General features: G+C 63.1%; 2 protein-coding genes across 2 annotated transcripts; one reads left to right on the top strand and one right to left on the bottom strand.

The window, feature by feature from the left end:
• The first annotated feature begins 1084 nt into the window (after positions 1–1084).
• Positions 1085–8986, top strand: ARL8A (ADP ribosylation factor like GTPase 8A). The gene is made up of 7 exons (XM_032466909.1): positions 1085–1477; positions 5658–5738; positions 6120–6193; positions 6948–7041; positions 7208–7275; positions 7513–7583; positions 7978–8986. The coding sequence occupies exons 1-7, from the start codon at positions 1355–1357 to the stop codon at positions 8025–8027; spliced, it is 561 nt and encodes a 186-aa protein (XP_032322800.1). The 5' UTR covers positions 1085–1354; the 3' UTR covers positions 8028–8986.
• Positions 8987–11927: 2941 nt separating this feature from the next.
• On the bottom strand, positions 11928–16557 carry GPR37L1 (G protein-coupled receptor 37 like 1). Its single transcript, XM_006173461.3, has 2 exons — positions 15766–16557; positions 11928–13258 (listed from the first exon to the last, which is right to left on the bottom strand). Exons 1-2 carry the CDS (start codon positions 16393–16395, stop codon positions 12452–12454), a joined length of 1437 nt encoding a protein of 478 aa, XP_006173523.2. The 5' UTR covers positions 16396–16557; the 3' UTR covers positions 11928–12451.
• Between the last annotated feature and the right edge of the window lie 7685 nt (positions 16558–24242).

The raw sequence follows: 24242 nt of genomic DNA, 5'->3' as shown, positions 1-24242 counted from the left end.
TGCAGCAATAGAGAGCGTAGGAATCCACAGAGCAGGAGCAGGCTGCGGGTCTTCATCCCGGCTCGTGCCTCTACAGCGCTTCCAGGGACACATGAAACAGATGAGACTGGGGTCGCTTTGGGAAACAGGGCAAAGCATTCCTTGGGCGCTCCAGAGGGACTTAACAAACGGCAGGGATGAGAAGGACCACGGAACTTAACAATGTAACACCCCAGAATATTATGCTGGGCCAGGACTCTGGGATTCCTCCACCGTGGCAATTCGAGGTCATCTCGGGTGGGTTTTGTAGGTTGACATTGAAGGTTTCTGCACCTTTGACTAAAACAATAGACATGTGGGTGCAGATGAATGCCAAATGCTGAGGGGCACCCAGAGTGGGCTGGGGACTTCGGGGGTCAGCAGGTCCCCAGGTTACATCCTCCAGGGACGGGCATCTTGGCAGGCTCCTCACCTCGCACCATCAGCTCTCCCAAAGAAAACCGGCTTTTACCAAAGGTTTTTTTTTTTTCGTTTGTGGCAAAACCTCCTCACAGGAGACGTCCAGCGAGATTTTATTTGTTTAAGTATCATGGTGACCCCCGTGAAGCTCCCTGTGGGCCAGAGGCTTCCTAAACAAGTGGCTTGAGTACCTTGTGGTCAACAAACCCTCACCTGGGCTGCTCTTCCCCGCTGGGTACCGTGTGAGAGGGCGGGCTCAGTACCTGGAGATGCTCGGAGGCTAGAACTCAGGGAACAAAAGCCCTGTTCGCCCCTTCTCAGGCTCCTCATAGAACTTCTCCGCGGGTCCTGGAAGCCCAGGAACTACCCTCCTCCAGCCTCCTCCACCCTGGAAGTGTTCCTGCTCAATGGGCCCTCACTCCCCGCGCTCCCCCACCCCCACCCCCGCCCCGGATAAAGGAAGGGGCCGCCAATCAGGGCGCGGCAGCCCGCGAAGGGGAAAAATAAAATTGGAGCTCATCCCCCAAGTGGCCCTCGCCGCGCCGCCCGCCCGGCCAGCCCCGTTGCCTGCGGGGGCCCCGCCCAGCGGCCCGCCGCCCGGCCCCGGGGCGAGGAGGAGCGCGCTTGGGGGCGAGCAGGGCCGGGCGGGCGGCGCGGGCGGAGGAGGAGGAGGAGACCGAGGAGGAGGAGGAGGAGGACGACGACGACGACCAAGAGGAGGAGGGCGCGCCGAGGCCACACCCATTGGCGCGCCGATCCGGGCTGCGAGTCGTCGGCCGCCGCGCGCGCTCCAGCCGAGCCTCCGCCCGCACCGAGCCCGGGGACGGGCCGCACCGGGGAGGGGCCGTTCCGGCCGCAGCGCGAGGGCACGAGGGGCGGCGGGGAGCCGGCACCGGGCACGGCCGGCGCAGCGACCATGATCGCTTTGTTCAACAAGCTGCTGGACTGGTTCAAGGCCCTGTTCTGGAAGGAGGAGATGGAGCTCACGCTGGTGGGGCTGCAGTACTCGGGCAAGACCACCTTCGTCAACGTGATCGCGGTACGGGCGGGGCGCGGGGCGCGGGGCGCGGGCCGGTCTGCCTTCCGTCCCCGCCTTGCCCCGCGGGCCGGTCGCCGCCTGGCGTGGCCGGCGGGGAGGCGCGGGCCCGGGCGCGCGGGGCCTAGCCTGGCCCGTGAGGACCCGCGGCGCGCGCCCCGCTCTCCCGCCCGGGCCGAGATGGCACCGCCGGGCGCGGGGGCGGGGGACGAGGGGACGTGGCTGGTGCCCCGGGACCGGCGGCACAGAGGGTGTCATGCGGCCGGAGGGACCGCCGCCCGCGGAGACAGGCGCCCCCGGCCCCCGCGCCCTGGCGCATGACGGGGCGAAAGTGCCGGGCCTGCCGGCTCCGCGTGCGGAGGGTCGCGGGACGGGGCGCCGGCGCGGCCTGCAGAGGGTCCTGGGCCAGCCCAGCCCCACCCCGGGGGTTTAACCCCTCCGTGCCGGAAGAGGAAGCCCCGGCGCCGTTGAGGGGGAGGGGAGGTGGCCCCTTGGGGGGAGTGGAGTCAGCCGAGGCCCTTGGCTCCAGCCCAGGCTCCTCCTCCGCGGGAACCTCTCCCCGACCACACTAGCGGGGGGTCCCGGAGGATGGCACCCTAAGGGGAGTTCCGAGTCCGCCTGGCTCGGAAGTTGCAGAGTGAGGTGCCCTGGACCCGAGGAGGAGCTGGAGGGGCGCTGCCCGCTCTGGGAACACGGGAGTGGCTCTGAGGGTTTTGGGTGGTCAGGACCAAGGCGGGCAATGTAAGCCTTTCAGTGCCAGGGAGTGGTGGGGAAGGGGTTAAAATCTGCCTCAGATAAAGGGGAAGATGGGCTCTCTGGGTGTGTGAGCTGAGCTGAGTAATGGCTGAGGCCTGCGTTTCAGAGCGGGGCTGAGCTGGGCTGAGCTGGGCCTGTGGGCTGAGGAAGGCTTGGGCAGGGGCTGGGGTTGTCCAGGGACCCGGCCTGGCTCCCAGACTGGGGTTCTGCGAACTGCGGATTGGCCAGATACGAGATGGGTCAGCAGAGCAGTGTGACTGGCCAGCCTGGTGCCTCCCCTGTCCGTGTTTTGCCCACCTCGAAGAGAAGGGTGGCAGACGCTGGAGGGGCAGGGACCCAGTGATCGCATGTTTGAGCACTGGCTCCGTTTCCCAAACGTATCTGCCAGTGACCTCTGCGTCTTCCCTGCCCAGGGGTCCTGACCTCTCTCCTGCAGGGCAGGTGCTTCAGGCCCTGGCTGGGGCTTGTTGACATGATGGTTTCTGAGCCAGCATGCGCCCCCTGGCTCCCGGCTGCCCAGGCTCTGGCCCTCCAGTCAGAGACCCCTGGTTAGACCTGGCTGATCCTGCAGGCCTGGCTGGCTCAGCTTCAAGGCATCCAGACCTGGGTGATGTCTCTGGGGAGAGGCCAGGAGGAGCACCCGCTGCTCCAGTGTCTCACCCTGGGAGTCACCCTGGTCCCCAGCAAAGTTCTCCTCGCCCAGGGTTTACCAAAGCCACGCTCCTGGACAGGTGGCTTGGTGCCCTGGTCAGGAGGTCCCTCTGGATTAGCATTCTATCCGGAGAGTGAGATGCTCTGGGAGGTCAGGAGAATCCAAGAGTCACAAGTCCACTGCCAGGGTCCGGGGTGTCTGAGGTCTCCAGGGAGAGGTCCCCATGCCTGGCCACGGGTGCCCCTCTTGGACATTAAATTTGCCACCTTGTATCACACATCCTTAAAGTGCAAGCTAAATTTCCCTAGAAAGAGGTTCCCAAGAACCACCTTCCCTTGTGGGCTGCAGTGGGTGTTCCAGCGTCAGGGTGAGGCCAGTGTTCTCAGCCTCTCTGGGCCATGGCCTCCCGCCCACCCCATGGATAATAGCAGTCGGGCCTTTCAGAAGGGAGCCAAGAGTCAGGACCCTGGGCTCTGTCCCCATGCCCACCACTGACTTCCTCAGTCACCTCTGCCTCTTCACGTGGCCTCTGTTGGTCTCAGCTTTTTCCCCATTTGGTTTTTACTACTCACTAGTTGAGGCCTGACTGTAAGCAGAAATTGAGGCTGATGTGAGCTGGGAAGCTGCACACAGAGACTTCACAGCACTCCTGAGAACCCGAAACTCACCTCTGAGTTCTGAAAGTTTTCCTGCTAGAAAGAGTCGATGTTTTGCCCGAGGGAAACAAGAGGACCATCTTCATATGTTTAAAAGTGTGGGAGAGCAGCTCATGGAAGAACTAGTCTTGGGGTGCCCGCTGGGTAGACTTGGGGAGGAGCAGTGGAAGTTAAAGGAAGATGGGTTTTTGACTCACAGTAGAGCACTCTGGAGGGTTGAACTGACCCAGGAGGAAGGAGGCGGAGGAGATTCGAGTCTGAGACCAGAGGTGGATACATGACTTCGAGGTTACTTTTGACTTTAAACCAGGAGCCTGTGGGATCAGGCGGCATTCCCAGGAAACGAAGCCATGACCGGTCCAGCTGAGCTCTGATTCGAAGCTGAGCGGGCAACACTGGAGCCTGGCTCCCCGAAGGCCCTCCTGGCACCCCCTTTGCCCAGGCCTCGTTCTGCCAGGCTAGGCTGTTCACTTACATGGGAGCCTGTGGATCCTACAGGTGCCTCTTGCTGAATCGAAACCATTTCCAAGCACCTTGTAGGCCCTGCTCGCCTGCTTCTAGGAAGCCAAAACTGCCCTCCCCCATTTCACACAGGGAATCCCTGAGGCCCAGAGAGGTTCGAGTCTTGTCCAAGCTCCTCCACCATGAGTGATAAGCAAGAACTGGGCTTCCTTCCTCTGACTCCACGGTCTTAATCAGCCCGGATAGGGTTGGCGGATGGGGATGGCGTGGGCTCGGGTCAGCAGGTGCCCCACCCGCCCGGCACCCTGCTAGGGTGTGGAAATTAAACTGCTTGTCCCTCCGTAGCCAGAAGCCACGTGTCCTCCTTCAGGGCACTCCCTTTCCCACGCGCGTCCTCACTGTTACAGGCTCTTGGACGCTTTTGTAGACCTTTCCCCAGAGCCGCGTGCGCAGTCACATGTACCCGTGTGCTTTCAGCCCGGCTGTGGCTCAGGGTTAGGAACCTCGCCCGCCTCGTCCTGAGCCTCGGTCTTGGGTGTTGGGCTCTCACGTCCAAGGGCCACGGTGAAGGAACTTGGCTGACTCGGGAAGATGAGGGGGAACCCACCTCGTTCAGCGGAGACCTTGGGGGCTCCGTGCAGACTCTCGGGCTCTGAGTAAGGAGCTGTCGTGCTCTGTGCCGTGGCTGATGGTCAGAGCCACTGACCTCTACAGGGCCTGAGGCAAACCATTCCTCCCACCTGGTGGAAGAAAGTGGTGGCAGAAGGAACAAGGCTGTCCCCCGGGTTCAAGGCTGAGAGGGCCCCAGCTCCTCCAGCCTGTGTCTGGGGTGGTGGGGGGCGGGGAGCAGGTGTCCTACACGTGACCGTGGAGGTGAGGAGGTGACCTTGAAGGGAGGTTGGTCTGGCCTTGTTTGAGTCCTGTGGCCAGTTTAGAACAATCTAGAGCTCTTAGAGACAATTTAGAGGGAGAAGTGAAAATTACTAGAATTTTAAAATGGGTCATGGGAAATGGAATTGCAGTCAACTCCTAGTTACTGAGTAAACGTTCACGAAAGCTGCACGGACGTGGTTCCTCTCCCAGGGAGTGCTCAGTCTAGTGGGGAGACTCGTAAGTCAGCAGACAAGACGGTGGGGCCATCCTCCTACAAGTGGGGTTCAGTGCAAGGAAACCCAGAAATTGCTTGGTGTGCGTTGCATTTGGGGCATGGCCTGATTTACCCCCCCCCCAATTTTGATGTGAATATTACTACCAGTGTGCAAACGTGTGTACTTCCCTCGATGGTTTACCACGACCTCCTCAGGTCCCTTGCTGAGCCGGTGATTGTTTTGCTCCGTTGCTCCAGCAAAGGGGCTTCAGGTCCAGCAGAGATGTGGGTCAGGCATCAGGAAGTGTTCTCTCCATCCAGGCTGAGAGGCCTCAAGACTGCCTGAGCAGGACGGGAGAGTCCAGGTGCGGGGTGGACACCAGGCTTGGTTACAGCCTATCCGGCCTGAAAGCAAGGGACACGCAGGGGGTGCCGGGACCCCGAGAGCACCTGAGAGGCTCTGGCCTGGCCTGTGCCGTATCCCCGCAGCCTTCTGGTCTGTGGCTGTCTGGGCCGGCACATCTGGGTCCTGGTGACTTTGCCCCTTTGCCAATTCTGACCCTCCTTCAGTCAGGACAGTTTAACGAGGACATGATCCCCACCGTGGGCTTCAACATGCGCAAGATCACCAAGGGGAACGTGACCATCAAGGTGAGTGTCCAGGAGCGGGACCCTGAATGCACGCACTTGCGTGTGCACGCGCGCATGTGTGTGTGCACGTGCGTGTGTACTTGAGTGTGCGTGCTTGCGTGTGCGTGTTTGTGTGTGTGTGTGTGTGTTTGTGTGTGTATATGCATGATGGGCGGGGCCGAGGGGCTGTGGGAGGTGCCTGAGGCCCCAGAGGAGAAGCTGAAGGAAAGCAGAGGCTTGGGTCCGACCAGGTAGTTGGAAGAAGAGAGCAGGAGATGTGAGGAGGCAGAGGGACCTGGAGAGAGGAGGAACCCCGGGCGGGGGTGGTGCAGGGCACTTGGGAGCCAGGGTGGGTTTGGATGCCTGCCTGCCACTGAGACCGTCTCCCCTCCTCTTGCTCAGCTCTGGGACATCGGGGGACAGCCCCGCTTCCGCAGCATGTGGGAGCGCTACTGCCGAGGAGTGAGTGCCATCGTGTAAGTGTCCGGCAGGGCTGCAGGGACCTCGGGCACAGAACCAGATGGGGCACAGTCCTTGGCCTGTGGCTCACGGCCGCACACAGCTGCCTTTGCTTTGAGGGGCGCTCTGGGCACCCACTGGCCAGTTTGAGAACCAGAGCATCAGCCCCCAGAAGGGCCTGTGTGTCCGCACCTGCCTGCCTCCCCCAGCCCAAGCTCACCCTCTCCTGAATTTTGTGTGACTTGATGGTTCGTTCCCTTGTTTTTTATATTTTAGTTTATTGTTTTCAGCAGAGGTCCTGGGGTGGAACCCAGGACCTCGTGCGTGCTGAGCATGCACTCTGCCCCTGAGCCGCCCCCCCACCCCCTTGCTCTTTGAAAGTAGCTTTATCCTACGGACATGGGCCCAAACGAAGCATTGTTCAGTTTTCATTGTTCTTAACCTGATTTTTTGAACAGCGTCTTGATGCAGGGAGGTCTTCTGGGCTTAGTTTGCCGTTCTCCCCTGCCTTACCTCGTCCTCCCGTGAGAAGGAAGAGGGTCACCGTGGGAAGGACGTGGGGGGCTTCCCCAGGGGCCCTTGGAGGCCGGGGCCATGGTAGGCCCAGGGGCGCCTGCAGACCTCACTCCCATCGGCCTTGAGCCGCCTGGGTGGCCCGTGGCCCAGGGTGACCAGCCAGAGCAGTGTTTTCTCTTCCAAGCAGGAGCCCCTTCTCCCCTCATCTCTCAGCTGTGGTGTCAACGTGCTTGTCCCCACCCTGCTGTCCCCCAGGTACATGGTGGACGCCGCTGACCAAGAGAAGATTGAGGCCTCCAAGAATGAGCTCCACAACCTGCTGGACAAGCCCCAGCTGCAGGGCATCCCGGTCAGCCCCAGGCGGGGGGCCCTGGGGGAGGGTGCTTGCTGCAGAGTTGGGGGGGCAGATGTGGACCAGGCACTGTGGGGGGAGGCAACAGGGCTGTGGAAGCCAGCCCCCTGGACAGCCTGGCCGGAGCTGCCCTGGAGCGAGCCCTTGTGTTCTCCCCCTGCAGGTCTTAGTCCTGGGTAACAAGCGAGACCTCCCGGGAGCCTTGGATGAGAAGGAGCTGATTGAGAAAATGTGAGCTTGGTGACTCCTCCCTGTCCTTCCTCCCCGCTCCCCAGATTCCCCAGGCTGGTCGCAGAGGGCTGGCTGCCGCTCTCAGCGTTTGCCGCACGGTGGCGGCAGAGCGCACCTTCCCGAGCCTTGCCCCTCACACGGGCCCTGCCCCTCACACGGGCCCCCAGTGCAGGCTCCCACCTGCCCCAGGCCCCCTGGGTGGTTGCCACCTAGGCAGACTCCTCTGGTTTCCCGCAGGAATCTGTCCGCCATCCAGGACCGAGAGATCTGCTGCTACTCCATCTCCTGCAAAGAGAAGGACAACATTGGTGCGTGGGTTTGGGGGCAGTGCTGCAGTCGGGGGCACAGTGGGGGTGGGAGGGGAAAGCACTCGGATGCTTTGGAGCCCAGAGCTCTGTGGTTCTCCTGGGTTGGGACAGGCAGCAGGAGGCCCTGATTCTGAGCATCACCCCAGCTCTGCCATCATCTGGTGTGTGATCTTGGCAAGTTCTCCCTCCTTGGGGCTCACTCCCCACCCACTCGTGAGGTATCAAGATCGGACCAGGTGATTCCAGGCCCCTTCCAGCTCCAAGGGACGTGGTTTGTGGCTCCCGAGGCTCTGTCTCTTTCACAGCACCAGACACCCCCAGGGTTGACCCCAGCTGCAGTTCAGAAAGCCTGAGCCCCTCCCAGAAGCCCTGTAACCTCCTCTCTCCCCCCCAGACATCACCCTACAGTGGCTTATCCAGCACTCAAAGTCACGGAGAAGCTGAGGCTGCTGCCCGCCCCCTCGGACCAGGGACGCCGAGCTCCCGCCCCGCCCCCACCCCCCCCCAAGCCCACCCCTGGTACTCAGTCTGGGGAGGGGCCCTCGGGGGGGGGTCCCAGAGTCCTGCTCTGCTGAGGTTTGAACTCCTGATTTTACTGTAAAATAAGTCGCTCCTGTCTGGCCCCTGATCTCTCCTGCCCCTCTCTGCCCCGGCCCCCGCCCCGCTCCGCTCCCTGTCCCCTCTCTGCCCCGGCCCCCGCCCCGCCCCGCTCCGCTCCCTGTGCTTCCCTCTGCAACACTTCTGTTGTTGTCCTGTGTGTACAGTATATATATGTATATATATTTTAATTTTTTAATTTAAGCAAAGACTAAAATCACCCATGTGATGCTGCAGGGGCCTGTCAGGGTCGGGGGGACGTCCGGAGATGGGGAGAGTGCTGCGGGCTTGGCTGGGGCAGGTTCAGGTCAGGACAGGTCAGGCTGCCCGGGGCAGGTGGCCGTCCCCCAGTCCCTGTCCCCGCAGTGCTTGACTGACAGGCCGATGGGAGCCTCTGGAGGCGCCCGCTCTGTCCCAGCCTCCGCGTGGCCGCCAGGCACACCCAGGTGCCAGAGATCGCTGGCCGAAGGGGCGGGAGGCCAGCGTGCGAGGCCCCCCAGCAGCCCCCTGCCGCCTGCCCTGGCCCCCGGCTCCTGCCCCTCCCCGGGCCCCCACCTCCACGGGCCACCTCATTTTCTGTTCTCATTTTGCATAGTTGCACAAGGAGAGAACTCAGCACGGGGGGGTTGGTTCTTTGGGTTTGTTTTCTGTTTGTTTGTTTAATTTAATGATTTGTAAAGTGACTTTCTCTTCCTTTTTTACACTTTCAGCTCATATTTAACCTCTGTTTGGAAAATGATTCTTGTAACTGTACATTTTTTTGCCTCCTAACAACAATGAGAATAAATGATGGTTTTGTGTTGGGGGGTGCGTGGTGCGGGTTATTTCCATGGGTGGCGTGGGACGACGGCCAGCCCGGGGACCCGGCCCCCCCACCCCGGCGCACACAGCGGAGGGAGGCACGCGCTCACCCGGGCTCACAATGGCCCTTCACAGAGCCGCCCAGCGTGTGCTCCGGCTGCCCCCATCCCGCCTCCTCCTCTGGTCAGACTTTCCTGTGGCCCCCTCCAAGCCAGCAGCTTAGCTGGGCCATGGTGGCAGGAGTGCGGGGCCACACCCATTTCCGCAGATTCTGGTCAGGGGTCAGGGCTCTACCTGCAGCCGGAGACAGCCGGAGACAGCCGGAGCCAGTGAACTGTTGGAGAGGGTGGGGGGCTTCCCCTCTGCAGCCTCTCTGTTGGTGTCTGGCTGCTGGTTTGGGGGAGAGGCCATACCCTCCCTCCTCTGCCCACCCCCTCCTCTCCCTGCCCAGACTTTAGAGCTGGTCCCCCTGGCTGCCCACAGCTGCAGCCTCAGAGCCTTGCGGGCCCTGCTGCTCAAATCCGGGGCCATCTTGACCCAGTTTTACTGTAAGCTCCGCCCCCAGCTCCCTTCCGCCCCGCATGGAGCGGCCCTGCTGAAGGCCCATCGGCTCCCTCACCTCTGCAGGAGGGAGGCCGGACCCTCGGTCCTGGGAGCGGGGCCCACCCTGCTGGCTCCTGAGCTTCACCAGCCTTCCTTGGTGCTTCCTCCTGGAGGCACCTTCGGGCCCCAGGCGCAGAGAGAGAGGACCTGCCTGGAGAGGGCATTTGCTCCCCGCTGCCAGGAGTCTGGGGAAAAAGTGGATGGAGTCTGGCAGGTGGAGCTAGCTGACTACAGGGCACCTTCCAGTGCATGCTCCCGGGCTGAGGAGCTTGGTGCTGGGGCCAGGCTGTCCCCTGGGTGCTCCTGGCTTCGAGGTGGTAGGGGACACCGTGGCCTGGGGGGCTGGGGCAGGACCGACAGTCTCACTGATCCTGGGAGCAGGGCGGGCACCTTCAGGGCTGATCTGCCTTTCTCGTGCTGTGTCCTCTGATGAGAGCGAGGCCTGAGATGAGACAGGAGGAGCCGGTTACCGGCAAGCAGGTGTCCTGCCGCGGAGCCTGGCATCACAGACCGTGTGTGTGCATGTCCCACTGCACACGCACTGCCTGGGCCCAGCCTGCTCTGCAGTTCTGGAGAGTTAACTCCCGGGGTGGGGGGAAGGGGAAGGTGCCGGGCGTCCTGCCAGGGGCTGGATGTATCGCCTCCTGTTTAGCGACTCCAGGCCCTGTGAGGGGTTACTCCACATTCCACCAATGGGGTCCAGTGGCCGGGTCCGTTGACCAGGGGGAGGCGATTCTCGCTGCAAGTGCAGGGCTGGCGGTGGGGGTGGGGGGCTCAGTGGGTTGGTCCCTCCCCATGGCTGGCATCAGGGTCTGAGAGCTGTCCCCTCAAGTCCAGCTCAAGGCCTCTGCTCACCGCTGCCAGCCTGCCCCTCCACCCCAGGCCCGGGACCCCTAAGCGACAAGCGCTGCATTGTTCCCCCAGCTGGCCCGGCCAGCGGGACGGTGGCTCTTTCCCAAGGCCCGCTGGCCTGCTGCCTGAATCTGCAAGCCCCTCGCGTTGCTGGGCCCTAGGCGGTGGTGGTGCCGGGCCTCAGAGCGCACATCTCCTCTCTTGGGCTCCGAGCCGGCCAACTAGCTGCAGGGAGAGGCAGGGGGTGCCCTTTGTGGCAGAGCCCCTGAGACAGGATGTAGAGGTGCCCCTGCCCCTCCTCTCAGCCTCCCATCCTCAGGCCGCGTGTCCCAACTTCACCCCGGCCCCCTCCTATGTCCGGTAGGAAGCTGCTGGTATGGCCAGGATTGGGGGGGGTCGGGGGGAGAGGGAGTGTGGGGGGTGATGCAGAGGAAAGCAAGCCCACAAGCCCCTCTTTGGACCCCTCTCCAACTTGCTCCCCCCACCTGCCTCGTTTCTGCAGACGAAGCAGGCGGGTGGGGGGCTTCAGTCCCTGTGGCAGTAGGTCTGCCGAGAAACGGGGGGTGTCATTCCCAGCACAAAGAGTGCGTGCTCGCAGCGCCATCACCTAGCAACCGCCTCCCTCTTGGCGTCGCCCGTCCTGGGGGTGGATGCCAGGGAGAGAGAACAAGGCCGTTAAGATCTCCAGGAGAGGGGGAAGGAGGCTTGGGGCGGGGCAGGCTGGGCGTGGGTGGGGTGGACAGAGGAGAATGGATCCAGGGCACCGGCGACGCCTGCGCCTCAGTGTCCCTGGCCCTGGGGACCCTCCTGCGACCCCACACAGGTGTTCTCGGCAGGGCTGGCAGTGGAAATCACCGTGGGACCCAGGGCTGCACTTAAGACAGGAAGGGTGGGCTTGCGGGGTGGGGAGTGGTCAGTGGCCTAGGCCGAGTCATCCGTCTAACTGACCCTGTGCCAACTTCTCTGGCCCCAGATGGCGAAGGGGCCTCTGGAAAGGGCTGGAGGATCAGCAAGAGGAACAAGTCTCTGTGGGGGCGTCGATGGAGCGCTGGCTGCCAGGAAGCGGGTGGGGTGGGGGCAGGCAAGGGGCAGGCAGCTGGGCCATCCGCAGGCCAAACAGTCTGTTCTAAGAAGCTGAACAAGAATGGCTCTCAGAGTCAGTGAGGCTGGAAGCCCCGGCCTCATGGAGGGAAGGCTGCTGGCTTCCCTCAAATGGGGGCTTTGTGGGGAAGGAGGAGCAGCGGCGGGGGCTCCAGTGGAGACAAGTTTGCAGCCTTTGGCTCCCTGGGGACAGCTGGGCTGAGGCCAGCATGAGGACGTGGTGCCCCAGCTCCCAGGCCTCCATCCACTCTGCCTCTTGAAAGCCACAGGCCTCGGGCTGGACCAGACACAGGCCACAGGCCAGGAAGGGCCAGAGGTGGCCTGGAGGGGAAGGCCCAGGTGCATCGGGCACTGCCAGAATGTGGCACAAGAAAGTCCCGGGGGCACAGGGGCGGTTCTACCTAGTTTATTGTTTTCCAAGAAGGGCCTTCTGTGGGGGAGCACCCCACAGGGGCTGGGGACAGGGCCACTGGGATACATCAAAGAAGGATGGAGAAGGAAATCCTCCCAGAGAAGGGATGGCGCCTGAGGAGATGTCCAGGGCTGGGATGGGTCCAGTCCAGAGGACAGCCCAGTCGCTGGCCTGCAAGAGCCTCGTCCAGGATGGGTGATGATGGGGCACAAGCCGGGCTCCAGATGGAGAGAGGGACAGGGGCTCGACCAGGCCAGGCTCTGGCCTCCGGCTGGGGGGTGCAGAGTTTCTGGGCAGCTCTAAGGACCGGAGGCACCACCGCCCACCAGTGAGAGGACGGGCGGGCAGGCCCCAGAGTGTCTGGGAAGGGGGCTCAGGGAGGGGGCTCCCACACACCTGGACCCCAGCAAGAGGCACCAAATCCATCTCTGTACAGAGGAACAGACAGAAAAGCAGGACCAGTGGGGACGGAGCTCCTTCCCGACCCCAGGCCATCCAGGCCTCAGCAGGGCGTGCCCAGGGCCAGGAGTGGCGGCGACTCCCTGGGCTTGTGGAAGTAGACGGGGGTGGACAGCTCCTCCGTCTTGAGCTTGCTCTCCGGGCCGGCGGCAGCTGCAGCCCCCCCACAGCCCTGGCAGCAGCAGCAGCAGCAGTCCAGGAAGGCGCGGCCCAGCGGCCGGCACACGCACAGGAGGAGCACGGGCGTGACAGCGGCCCTGAAGAAGGCGGAGAACTGGGTGACGAGGCCCAGGAGGTCCAGGGTCCGGCGGGTCAGCGCTGCCGACAGGTAGGCCGCCACGACGTTGCACACGTTCTCGGGGAGGGTGCAGAGAGCGTAGACGGCCGTCAGGCCCATGACGGTGCTGCTGAGCTGGCCCTCACCCTGCTCCTGCCGGCCCGCCCGGCACTCAGGCCTCCTGCCCGGGGGGCCCCGCACCCGCCACGTCACCAGCTGGCAGGTGACCGTGAAGAGGACGGGCAGGCAGAAGTAGCAGCCAAAGGACCACCAGGTGCGAGCGTTCTGGTAGGTCATGACCAGCGAGTACAGGGACTCAGGCAGGCGGGCCGAGGGCTTCATGACGCACGAGTCCACCGTGCCCCCGGTGGGGCCTGGCTCCTGCACCAGATGCCACAGCAGGAGCTCAGGCACGGCCAGCGTCATGGAGCCCACCCAGATGACCGCCAGCTTGGCCAGGATGGACGGGCACGGTTCGACGAGCCTCGCCCTGGGCAGGGTGCTGGTGGCCACGTGGAAGCGGTCGATGCCCAGGGCACAGAGGCTGAAGGTGGTGACGCCCAAGGAGGAGACCTGTGGGCAGGTGAGGAGCAGGAGGCGAGGGCTCAGCCCCGGGCCGCTGCGGGGCCGGCTTCCAGCCCGGGGGGACCACGAGCGGGGCGCAGGCGTGGGACAGATAGCGGTAACGCCACCGGGCGGGGAGCACTTCCCCCCCACTCCCGTCACCCTCAGGTCTCACTGCCCACGTATCACAGGACAACCTGCGCCCATGCAGGACCAGGGACGTGGCAGCAGCAGAGCTCAGGCCTCCACACAGGACGCCTCTCTTGCCACCTGCCTCCTCGCCTCTGGGGCCAGGGTGAGCGGCCTGGGTCCCACAAACCTCATGCTCCCTGAGACTTTGGGAGACTGTCTCTGAGGACGAACACAGATATACATGGGGAGTCCTGGGTCCTCTGTCCCCTCACTGCCGACGTGCATGGAGCGAGACACTCACACACACACACACGTGCTCACTCTCATACTCACGCTCTTACACTCATACTCACATCCACACACTTACACTCTCAGTCCCTCCTGCCCCACCCGAGAAGCCCAGGCCCAGAGCCCTGCAGAGAAGCAGCCCCTCCAGGCCGGCCTGAGCCCACATGCTGGTCACGGAAGCCCACCTTGGGAGTAGAGGAAGCAGAGCAGCAGGGAAGGCAGCCAGAGAGAAGGAAGGCCTCCCAGCTCAGGGGGCGTCTGGCCACGCCCAGAGCTTGTGCTCAGAACCCCGTCGGGCCAGGCTCTTCTCTCCCGGCTGGGGCCGGCACAGGCCGCTGCGTATTAGCGCTGGCTGCCACCGAGTGAGTGTGCTCTGTGGGAAGCCCACCCATCCTGGCAGGCTTGGGCAAGAACACCACTCTCTCCTACATCTCAGAAAGTACCCACTCGTCACCCAGCTCTTCCCTGGCCCTCCGGGGGCCTCCGTACAAAAGGGATGGGGGGCATGTTTTGTCCCTTGACGCCCACCCGTCACCAAGCTCCGTCAGCTCCTGGGTCACTCTGTCCTCCAGTCCGTGGAGGGGCCCGCCTCGGGGGATATAGGTGGCTGAGCCCCACCATCCGGCAGGGCTGGGCTCTCCTGGCCACCAGCCACACGCAGGCAAGTGCTCATACGTGTCTGCTCTCCCCTCCTGTTCTCAGACCTTTCCCAGGAAAAACCACCACAATCGAATTATTCTAATTCAGAGCACTTGGTAACATCGCACATGCAATCCTTCAGAATCGGTTCAGCCCTGTGACGATCATCCCCAGTTCACAGGGGAGGAGGCGGAGGCTGAGCTGGTCAAGCGACTTGCTGAGGTCACTCAGCCTATCAGGGGCAAAGCCCAGCTTCTGGTCCAGTCTGCCCAGTTCCAAGGCCCTGGCCTGACCTCCCGCAGCGCACCTGGGCTCTGAGCTCCCGAGAACTAAGGCTGTCCCCAGCTGCAGGGACTTCCTTCAGGTGTGAGCACCTCTGGGCCCCAGTAGGTGGTCTCTCCGGGCTGGGAAGGACGCAGACCACTGAGCCTGAGAGTTTGTTCGTCTGTGGACTCGTCACTAGCCACAGTGACCGGGGACAGAGCCGGGACCAGGACTGCATCCACATGCCTCTTCCGAGTCCTCCCCACCCCACCATGTCACACAACACCCTCCACTCCAGGAGGAATGGCAGCCCTCGCGGGGCGGCCACAGTCACTCCAGCCCTCACTGTGACCCTCCACACAACCAAAATCTGCAAGGCTGCTCGTTTATTCCATGTCCCTACACAGATGTGGCGGCCTTGCTGTACCTCGCACCAGTGCACACATTCTGGTCTTTTCTCATTCTTTTGCTTAAGCTGTCTCCTTGCAATCTACAGGTCCATCCACACCCATGTGCTCATCCCAGCAGGGAAGTTCCCCGCGGTGAGGGGAGTGGTCCACCTTGGAATCACAGAACAACACAGCTGCAAGTGTCACCTGGTCCACCTCTGGTCGGGAGCAAGGGAACTGGAGAGGAGCTGTGACCAGCCCAGTATACCCCGTATGCCAGTGACGGGGCTTCCCCTAGAGCCCCCACCCGCAGCTCCGGCCCCCAGAGCCAGGTCTCCCCTTTCAGAGAGGATCGAGGAGGTGGCTGATGGTGACGCCAGCAACCATCACAGTGAGGAACCATCCTTCCTTCCATGTTGGCATGCGGGGGAGTAGATACTGACTTGACTGGAGGCTGGGGTGGGGGTCTCTAGGAAATTGGAATCTGCCTTCAGGCACTGCCCAGGGAGGCAGGAAATGAGGGGTGAAGAGGGGCCACAGAGGGAGAGGAAGGAGGCACACAAAGGACAGAGTGATTTCTTGGGTGGAAAGATGGAGGAGGGTTAAGGCGGGGCGGGGGACCGCTCAGAGAGGCTGCTCCTGGGCCTGGAACCCAGGGCCCTGCACACCTGGCTGCTAGTTACCTGAGAGCCACCAGGACCCTCACTGTATTTGCCCCCTGGCCTGATCTGCGGGAGAAGCCAGGCAGCCCCCAGGCCTCCGGGCCTGGCAGCACCCCTGGGCTGCAGGGGGACGCGCGCTCACCTCCAGGAAGGGCACGGCGCGGCAGGAGACGTCGCCCAGAAGCCTCTGCTTGGTGATCTCGTTGAAGATGACGACCGGGAGGCAGAAGAAGAGGACCAGGAAGTCCCAGAGAGCCAGGCTGGCAAGGATGGAGTTCCAGGCGCTCTTCAGGTAGTAGCTGTGCCAGACGACACACATGACGGACAGGCTGCCCACAACGCCCACGGCGAACAGCACCAGGGCGAGCAGCAGGACCGCGTAGGCACCATAGGACCCCTCGGTCACCGGGTACAGGGGGTTCTGGATCCGCAGTCGACGGCCCGGCATCCCCACCGGGCTTCCCCGCGGCTCCAGCCCGCCGCCCAGAGCGCCCCCGTCCCTGTCCGGGCGGGGGCTGGGGGCCACCCAGGGCTGGGAGGGCTGGGGGCCGGCGGGGGCGATGGGCCGCGGGTACTCCCCCCACTCCTCGGGCACATACTGCTGCGCCTTCTTGGCCTCCTCATCCTCGGTGCCTCTCCTGGGCCGGCTCTGCTGCTCCCAGGCCTCTGCCCCGGGCTTGTCCCAGGGCAGGGTGGCCCCCCTAGAGACTCTGCCCGGCCCCACAGCTGACGCCACAGCCAGGGAGACAGCCAGCGGCCACAGCCACCGCATGGCCGGACAAGCGGGAGGCAGCTGCCCACGGAGAGATGTGGCAGGGACCCGAGCTCTGGGCTGACTCGAGACAGGCAGCTGGCCGGTCGGTCCGCCCCCAGTCAGGCGTCTGGCATCGCCAGCCTGCTCCAGCGGACCTGAGCAGCTCCCTCCCGCCTGGCCGGCTGGGCAGGGCCCTCTGCTGGACACAGAGTACTCTGTGCGGCCCCCCAGGACACCTTGCCAGGCCCCACGGGCAGCAGCACTGGGACCTGGCACCCCCAGAGGCCAGCTGCCCCAGGGAGCTGCCCCTGCCGAGAGGGGGCACTGCTGCCAGGGTCCCCTGGGGAGAAGGGCAGGGCTCCATCGCACCTCAGGAGGCAACTCCAGGGCAGCCCCACCACCCAAACTGCATCACCGCCACTTCCTGGCCCTGACGAGGCCCCGCCGTCAACAGCTCTGCGGGGCGCGGCCACTACCACCGTGTCTCTGATTAGAAAGGAGGTCGGTCACTGACTGCAGAGCAAAGCCTGCCCAGGCTGCCCCAGCACCTGGATCTGACTCCTGACCTGACCCATCAACGTTCTCCGCAGGCGCGAGTCCACCTGCTCACCTGCTCACCACACAAACTCCCCCTGAGAACAGCGACAGTCAAAACCTGAAAACACCACGTTCCGATCCAGACACAAGATGCACGGACATTCACAATAACAGAGATTTACTGAGCCCCTGCTGTGTTCTAGAGACAGAATGCATAAATGTAACCACCAGGGAGACTTCGGTCCGGGTTGGGGGATAAATGTGTATATAAGTAATTACAATTCAGTGGTGGGTGCTATGAAAGGCAAGGGGCCGGTCGCTGAGGGAGCCCAAAGTTGCCTAGAGGGATGTGGAAGGCCACCCTGACTAAGAGACTTTCGAATGGACCTGTGAGTTCACTAGGCAGACAATGGGGAGGGAGGGGTGCCCCGGGCAGAAGAGGCAGCATGTGCAAAAGCACTGGGGTGTGAGGGCAGCGACATACCTGGAAGACAGCAGGGAGAGGGTGTGGAGGGAGCATGGGAGTCTGGGGCGAGGAGCCCAGGGAGGTCGGCGGAGGAAGGGCCGGGAAGCACCCTGTACATCAGGCCAAGGAGTTTACACTTGTCCTGAAGGCAGTGGGCAGGGCTGCGGGCTGTGGAGCAGAACACAATGTGAGCAGTTCTCTAGAAGGATCCCTGGTGCACAGCGGGGGTCACAGAAGTCTGGAGCTGGGGACACAGAGACAGAGGCACCTGTGGGGTGCAGCTGTCTAGAGGACGGCGAGGAGCAGAGTCCAGGAAAACTGAAGGTTTGGGTGCATGGATGGACAGGTCATGGCTGAGCCCCAGGCCTGGGCAGACAGCTAGACCCTCCCCTGTGCAGGAAAGGTGAGTCGAGTCTGGTGCAAGGTTGGGATAAAACCTCTGCCTTGTACACATGAGGCCCTGTCCCAGTGAGCTGTTCAGGTGGAGCTGCAGGAGAGAGTCACCTGTGGCGCAGAAGACGAGAGCAAACGCTGAGGTATGAGGTCAGAGGCGGGGTGGGTCAAGCTGCCAGAGAGCATGCAGAGCACTTGGGGGGTGCAGGGCGAGGCCAAGGAGCCCCCATACTTATGAAGAAAATGGAGCGAAAGTGTGGAAAGGCAGGTGGCCAAACTCCCGTTCCTCCGAGGCCAGAAAAAGATGAAGGAAGCTATCTGGGCAGCCAGAGTTGAAAGTCACTCACATAGTTGGTCGGCAAACACCAGCCAGGGCTCCCAGGAGCGGAACCAGCTGGGAAGTGACTTTCCTGGAAACCTGCTGACCAGAAAAGCACTGTCCTGCCCAGAGGCCCCACGTGCTGTGTAAGAGTCTGAACCCCAAGAGAGAAGGAGGGGGAGAAAGAGGAAATGATAAATCTCACGCACCCTCAGACAAGGTAAGGGAAGCATCTTTGGCCTTTGAAAAATCCTACCTTTCTGGCTTCTTCTTGTTTATTCTTTTTGTGGGGACAGGAGACACGGGGCTGCTGCAAGGCAGGGCTGTCTGGGGTTCACAGTGTCACAGTGAAGACCCAGGGTCCTTCCGGGAGTCAGATCAGACGAGGACTCAACCATCCCCTTCTCTGGCTGCCACCCTTGCAGCCTCCACTGCAGAGGAAGGCCGGGCCTCCTACTTCCACCTCCCTGGCCTCAGGATGGGGCTGAGGAAGGATGGCAGGGGCTGCACAGGGTGCCCAGTCCTCATCCTAAGCGTCCTGGGGTCCATCCCCCGAAGGTGCTTCCCGCACCCTGGACAGCTGCCCTAGGGCCTGCCTCAGAGCCTGTAGGATCCCTCCTGCCTGCAGCTCCGGCACCGAGGCTGCTGTCCCTGAAACCCACCACCTGCCGTGTGGTGCTAAACACTCAATAGAAGCATCATACTTCATCTTTACTTTCTTACCCCAGCTCAGAGAGGTACAGTAACCTGCTTGAGGACACACAGCTGGGACCCAAATGCAGGTTTGTCCAACTCAAAAGCTGAGACTCTCAGCCACTTCTCTGTGGCTTACGGAAGTTTAACACAAGAAGGGGCCTGAAGAGGATGTACACTTATTTTCCAGAAATGGAAATTGCTTTCCAGAGAAGTTGAGCACCAAGGCCAGGCACCTGGTGATGCAGGGTCGACACCAGCATTCACAGATGGGGAGTGGAGAAATGGCCACCCTCTGCTCCTGCCCGTGAATGTGCCCCTGTGGGTTGCACCTGATAAACACTGAGCCCCGCCCAGAGGGGCACCCCCCTCTGCCGGGCCTGGGCTTCCTCGGTTCTTTAGGGTGGTTGGGACGTCAGAGGCCACTAGGTGGAACCAGACGTCCAGAGATGGACGTTCAGGGCCACCTTCACTCCATCAGTCCTAACCCAGCCCACCCTGCCCGAGCCTGGCCCACAGACAACCTGCTGCTGCCTCTGCCGCTGTCAGAGGGAGGGACAGGGAGGAGGCAGGCCCCGGGGTGGGGGCCGACACGCGGGGATGTGGGGATGTACCTGCTGCTCCACTCCACCCCTCTCTCCTGAGGGCACCCAGTGTGGGTCCCCTCGGGGGTCTGCCTCCCAGGCAAAGTCTCCTCTCCTGGACCGATCTGGGTCAGCCTCCGACTCAGAGGCAAGCCAAGAAGAGGGCAAAGCCCCTTCCGCCATTGGGAATGCCTCCAGGACCCCAGGGATTCCCCACCCTCCTCCCTGGGGATTCCCCCCACACTGGCCCTGGGAAAGGTACTCAGGTGGCACAGGGCGGGACAGGTTGGGGCTGCCCCCTGGCATTGAGTGGGGAGAGGGCTGGTGTGGGGTTGCCGCCTGAGGAAACAGCTAAGAGCTGACATTTCCTCAAGCAAGTTCCATGAGCCGCGCCATCCAGTGATGGAAACAGACGGTTGGGATTTGGCTCCTTCGGTGGCTCTGCAGCTTCCTGGCTGTGTGTACCCGGCTTTGGCCCAGGAGGGAACTGCTCTGTGCCTCATCTGTGGTGAGAGGCAGCAACAGCCTGCTCGTGAAGAACAAGTGGGCTGGCCTGTCAGTCGCTGGACCAGTGCCTGGGACTCAGGACGCAGAGGGGAGGGGAGCTGCTGCCAGGGTGACCCCTTGACTCTCACCCCGGCCCCACGAGGCCGCTGCGTTACCATCTTCGCTTCACAGATCTGGAGCTGAACACAGAGGCAGGAGGCAGCCAGAGGCAAGCAGGCTAACTTGAGAGGGCTCCTCCCCTGCCAGGACTCGGTCCCTGCCGCTGGCACCAGGCCTGAGGGTGTCCACGGGGCCCCGCTGCACCAGCGAGCAACACGGGCATGACCTCTGCCCCTTGAGACTCACCTTCAGGGAGGGAGGCAGCCACTGAAAAAACCAAGCCCCGAAGAGCACAAGCATAGCCTGTGAGGAAAGACATGGGAGGACGGGGCACGAGGTCCAGGGACCGCTCTGTCCTTTGCTTTCTCCTGGGGGAAGGTGAGGGGTGTCAGCCCGGGCCTGAGGCCTCACAAGGGTGCCATGGCAATGGAATGGGCGTCGTGGGGACTGTTTACGAAGGAAAGGCTTCGGCGGTCATGAGCGCCAGAGCACCTCAGAATGTGGTCCTTGGGTCCCCAGCCCCTGCGAGCCAAGTGGAGGGCCTGCACCCGGGCCCCACCACAGACCGGCTCCATCAGACCCGGAGGGACCAGCCTTCCAGGTTTCAGCAAGCCCCCCCGAGGATGTGCAGGCGAGGGTCTGGTCAGCACGTCAGGCACCCCCGCTGCCTCCACGGATGGGATGGAGGGCACTGCCCCTGTGGGGTCTTGGGGCTGAGCTGGTGGGAGGGGCCGAGCTGGTGGGGGGCTCCCAGACCGCAGCCCCTCAACTCTGGGGAGCACGGCCTGTCTCCCAGCAGCTCCCTCAGCACCTGGCCTTCAGGAGATGCTTAACACACATGTGTAAGGAAAAATAACTCAGCAGAGGCACAAAACCGCTCACAGAGTCCCACCTGAGGGGTCCCCAGCGTGGGCGGATGCCCCCAGAAGCCCCTCCCCTGGGGTCTCACTGTCACAGCCGTGCCCTGGTTCCCCAGACTGTCATGCTCCAAACATGGCTCACCACCCCCGCCCCCGCCCCGGTCAGCCCGGCTGAGGCAAGGCTGGAACGTTCCAGCACGCGGAGGGTCGGATGCCACCGTGACGTAAGCCGCGTGCGAGGAACCAGCAGCCTGGCGGGCAAGGTGTCATCCTGCCCGAGATGCCGGGGCTCCTCCGCTGCGCTCCGGCCGGCACCCAGCCCTGGGGCTCCCCAGGCACTGCTGTCTTCCAGCGGGGAAGGGAGGGCCTCACACCTAAAGACAGCGCTCCAGGTCAGGGCCTCCCCGCAGGGGCCCTCCAGGCCCAGCCAGCTGGCCCCGTCAAAAGGCTTATGGGACGCACAGTCTCTGTGGGGGAGTAAGTCACGTAGGTGTTCATTTAGCAAGTGCTTATTGGCGCCTGTTACGCGCCAGGCACACGATTCACTGCTGGCGACAACCAGCCGCCGTCTGAGCCCCTCACCACTGACAGGGAAGCCGCTGCCTCTCAGAGCAGCTCGCTCCAGTTTTAGACGGCTGTAAGGTGGGCGGTGCACCTTGTCAGAAACGTGAGTCCAGGAAAACCCGCTCACGCCCGGCAGAGATAGGACACACCGAGGACCCAGGTGGGAGATGCAGCCAGCAGACCCAAAGTCAGCTCCAGAAGGAACAGGACCAGCCCCAGTGACAGGTGGAGGAGCATGTGACCAGCAGGTCGGGACGCTTGAGGACAGCTGGACGGTGCTGGGCGTGTTAAAGAAGGCTTCCTACGCAGAAGTCTTAGAAGGGCTTCTCCCGGGGCAGAGTCTGGGGGCGGAGAGGGCGCTAGCTGGGCAAAGAGGAGGTGGAGCAGAAGTTCCAGGCAGGAAGGTGGCTGGCGGGGAGGAAAGGTGGCTTCCGGGAAGGATCAGTCCGCTGAGCGGAGCAGTGGTCACCGGGCTGGAGGAGGGAGCCTGGCCCCTGGAACTCAAGACCAGGCCCTGAGGAGCCGGGCAGGGGTGGGGCGAGGCTGGAGGAGCCTAGGAAACCCACGGAAGGCGCCCCTGCTTCTTCCCTCTGCCCCTTCCCAAGTGAGCCGGCCCCAGGGCGTCCGAGTCCCTGAACCTCTCCTGGCTCTCCACCTTGAGGGGCAGAAGGGCAGGCCGGAGGGCTCTGGAGTCTGGGACGTGGTCCTGGAGCCCCGGGATGGGTGGGAGGGCTAGGATGAAACCCTAGGGGCTATGGCTGTGAGGGGGCCGGCTGCAGTGGCGGAGGGGACACTGCGGGAAGACACCCCCACTTCTTCTTGGGTGGTGACCGTCTGGGAGGTGAAGGGGGCTCTAGACAGAGCAGTCCCGGGGCCCTGCCCCGATGGCTGGCCCCCAGGTGTTGGCGCCGACCCCACCTCCCTCTGGCACCCCAACCCACAGCCCCAGGCAAGCAGATTATTCCTGGACGGGCACCCCAGCCGTGTCCTTTCTGCTTTCCTGCCCTGATGTTCTGACACAAGCTGCCCACCAGGCTCAACACGAACGACTGTGGTTCAGAGCCAGGGAGGAGGCATGGCCTTGCCCGGGCAGCACCTGCCAGGCCGTGTCAGGGCACAGGCTGGGGTGTTGAAGGAGGGTGGTCGGACTTCCGCTCTGGGGTCCTTCTGAGCCCAAGAGCGGCTCTGACGTCCTCCCTCCCCCCAGGGTGGGCAGTTGTCTGCACGCAGCGGGAGGTTGGATGCACCATGTCCTTGCTCTGTGGCCCTGGGCAAGGTCGTCTGACCTGACCCTCAGCTTTCCTGGCTGCAAGTGGGGTAATGGTACTCTCGCAAAGGCTCTTCTGAACGTCAAACTGCACAGCAAAGGGGCCTTCCCGACACAAAGCGGGCTCCTCACGAGTGTCTCCTTCCTGGTCCTTCACACCTGCCTCAGCTCCTGGCCCCACAAGAGCCGTCCCCAGTGGCCCTGGACCCTTACGTTCATGCAGGGCAGTCCCCAAGCCCCCACCCTACGTCGGGAGGCCCCCGGGCCTGCCGTCCAGCCAGCCTGGCAATGGGCTCTGACTCAGAGCACCCAGGGACCTCAGGCCACACGGCCAGGAGCCCAGCACCCGGGGGGCCCTCCTTGTGCGACACGTTTACTCCAAGCCCACTTCAGTCATCGCCCAGATTGGGGCGAAGAGGTGGGGCGGGCGTCAGAGGAGGGACAGAGCCTCCTGCTACATCTCCTGTGGGAGAGACGGGGACTTGGGGAGCAAGTCCCAGAGGAGGCTAAACAGACACAGAGCCCCCACCCCCACTGGGTCTGTCCCACCCGGAATTGCAGGGCCAGCCGGCTGCCCAAGCCCTTGGGTGAGATTGGCCTGTGGATGAGTAGATGGGCTTCTGGCCGAGCCTAGACCCCTCCCACCTCCGGCTGCCCCTGGTTGTAGGGGTCACATCTTGCCCACTTCTGATTCATCCTGGACTCACTCTTCTCTCCCGTCCAAATCAGCACACAAGTTCTGCAGTCCACAGGGCTCACCGGACTAGGTCCTGCGGCCTTGGGAGCTGAGAGGGAGGCCTTTTGCTGAAGCCGCCCTACGTGAGGACAGACTGCAGGGAGGCGGGTGCCTGGCCGAACCGGCCCCTGGCGTCCTGACACCTCCTAGGGGGTTGAGGCTTTGGTCCTGCTGGGGCTGTGCAGGGCTTCAGCCAAGGCCAGGCCCGGGGTCAGCACTCACAGCAACAGCACCCTGTGTCTGCAGGACATGTGTGTCCATCTCCCGGGACCCCTCCAGGGTCGCCCGAGGCAGGTCTGGACGGCAGTCATTTTCCTCGGGGGAGGCCCCTCCCCACGCAGCCCTGCTCCAGCACCCGTGAGCCACCAGCAACCCTTGGGCTCAGCCTGCTTCTGCGATGTCAGAACCGACCAGAGATCCCGGCCTCCTGGACCTCGGCGTGTCCCAGGGCACAGTCCCTTCTCCGGGCCACCTAGGGGCACCTAGGACACCCTCCAGGGTGGCCCATGAGCCCGAAGACTGACCGGGCTCCTGGAACTTGGGCAGGACGCCCTCATCAACACAGTGGGCCCCGCCTCCCTGGATGAGCCCCTCGCTGGCCCTGGCCCTCACCCGTAGAGTGCAGCTTTGCTGGAGGAGCTCGGACCCTTCGGGCCATGACTCCCAGGGAACTTCCGTGAGCACCACCTAGCTGATTTTTGTTTGGTCTTCGGTTTTGGTTTTTGCCTATGATGAGGGAAATTTTTGGACCCCTGGGCCTAACAGTCCACGGAAAGCTGGAACTGGACGTTGCAATCTCCCGGACCCCCAGGGGCTGGGGGGAAGTGGAGCCGGCAGTGA

This window comes from Camelus ferus, chromosome 23 (assembly GCF_009834535.1).
Source record: "Camelus ferus isolate YT-003-E chromosome 23, BCGSAC_Cfer_1.0, whole genome shotgun sequence".
In the NCBI taxonomy this organism is placed as follows: domain Eukaryota; kingdom Metazoa; phylum Chordata; class Mammalia; order Artiodactyla; family Camelidae; genus Camelus; species Camelus ferus.
This window is presented reverse-complemented; position numbering and strand designations above follow the sequence as displayed.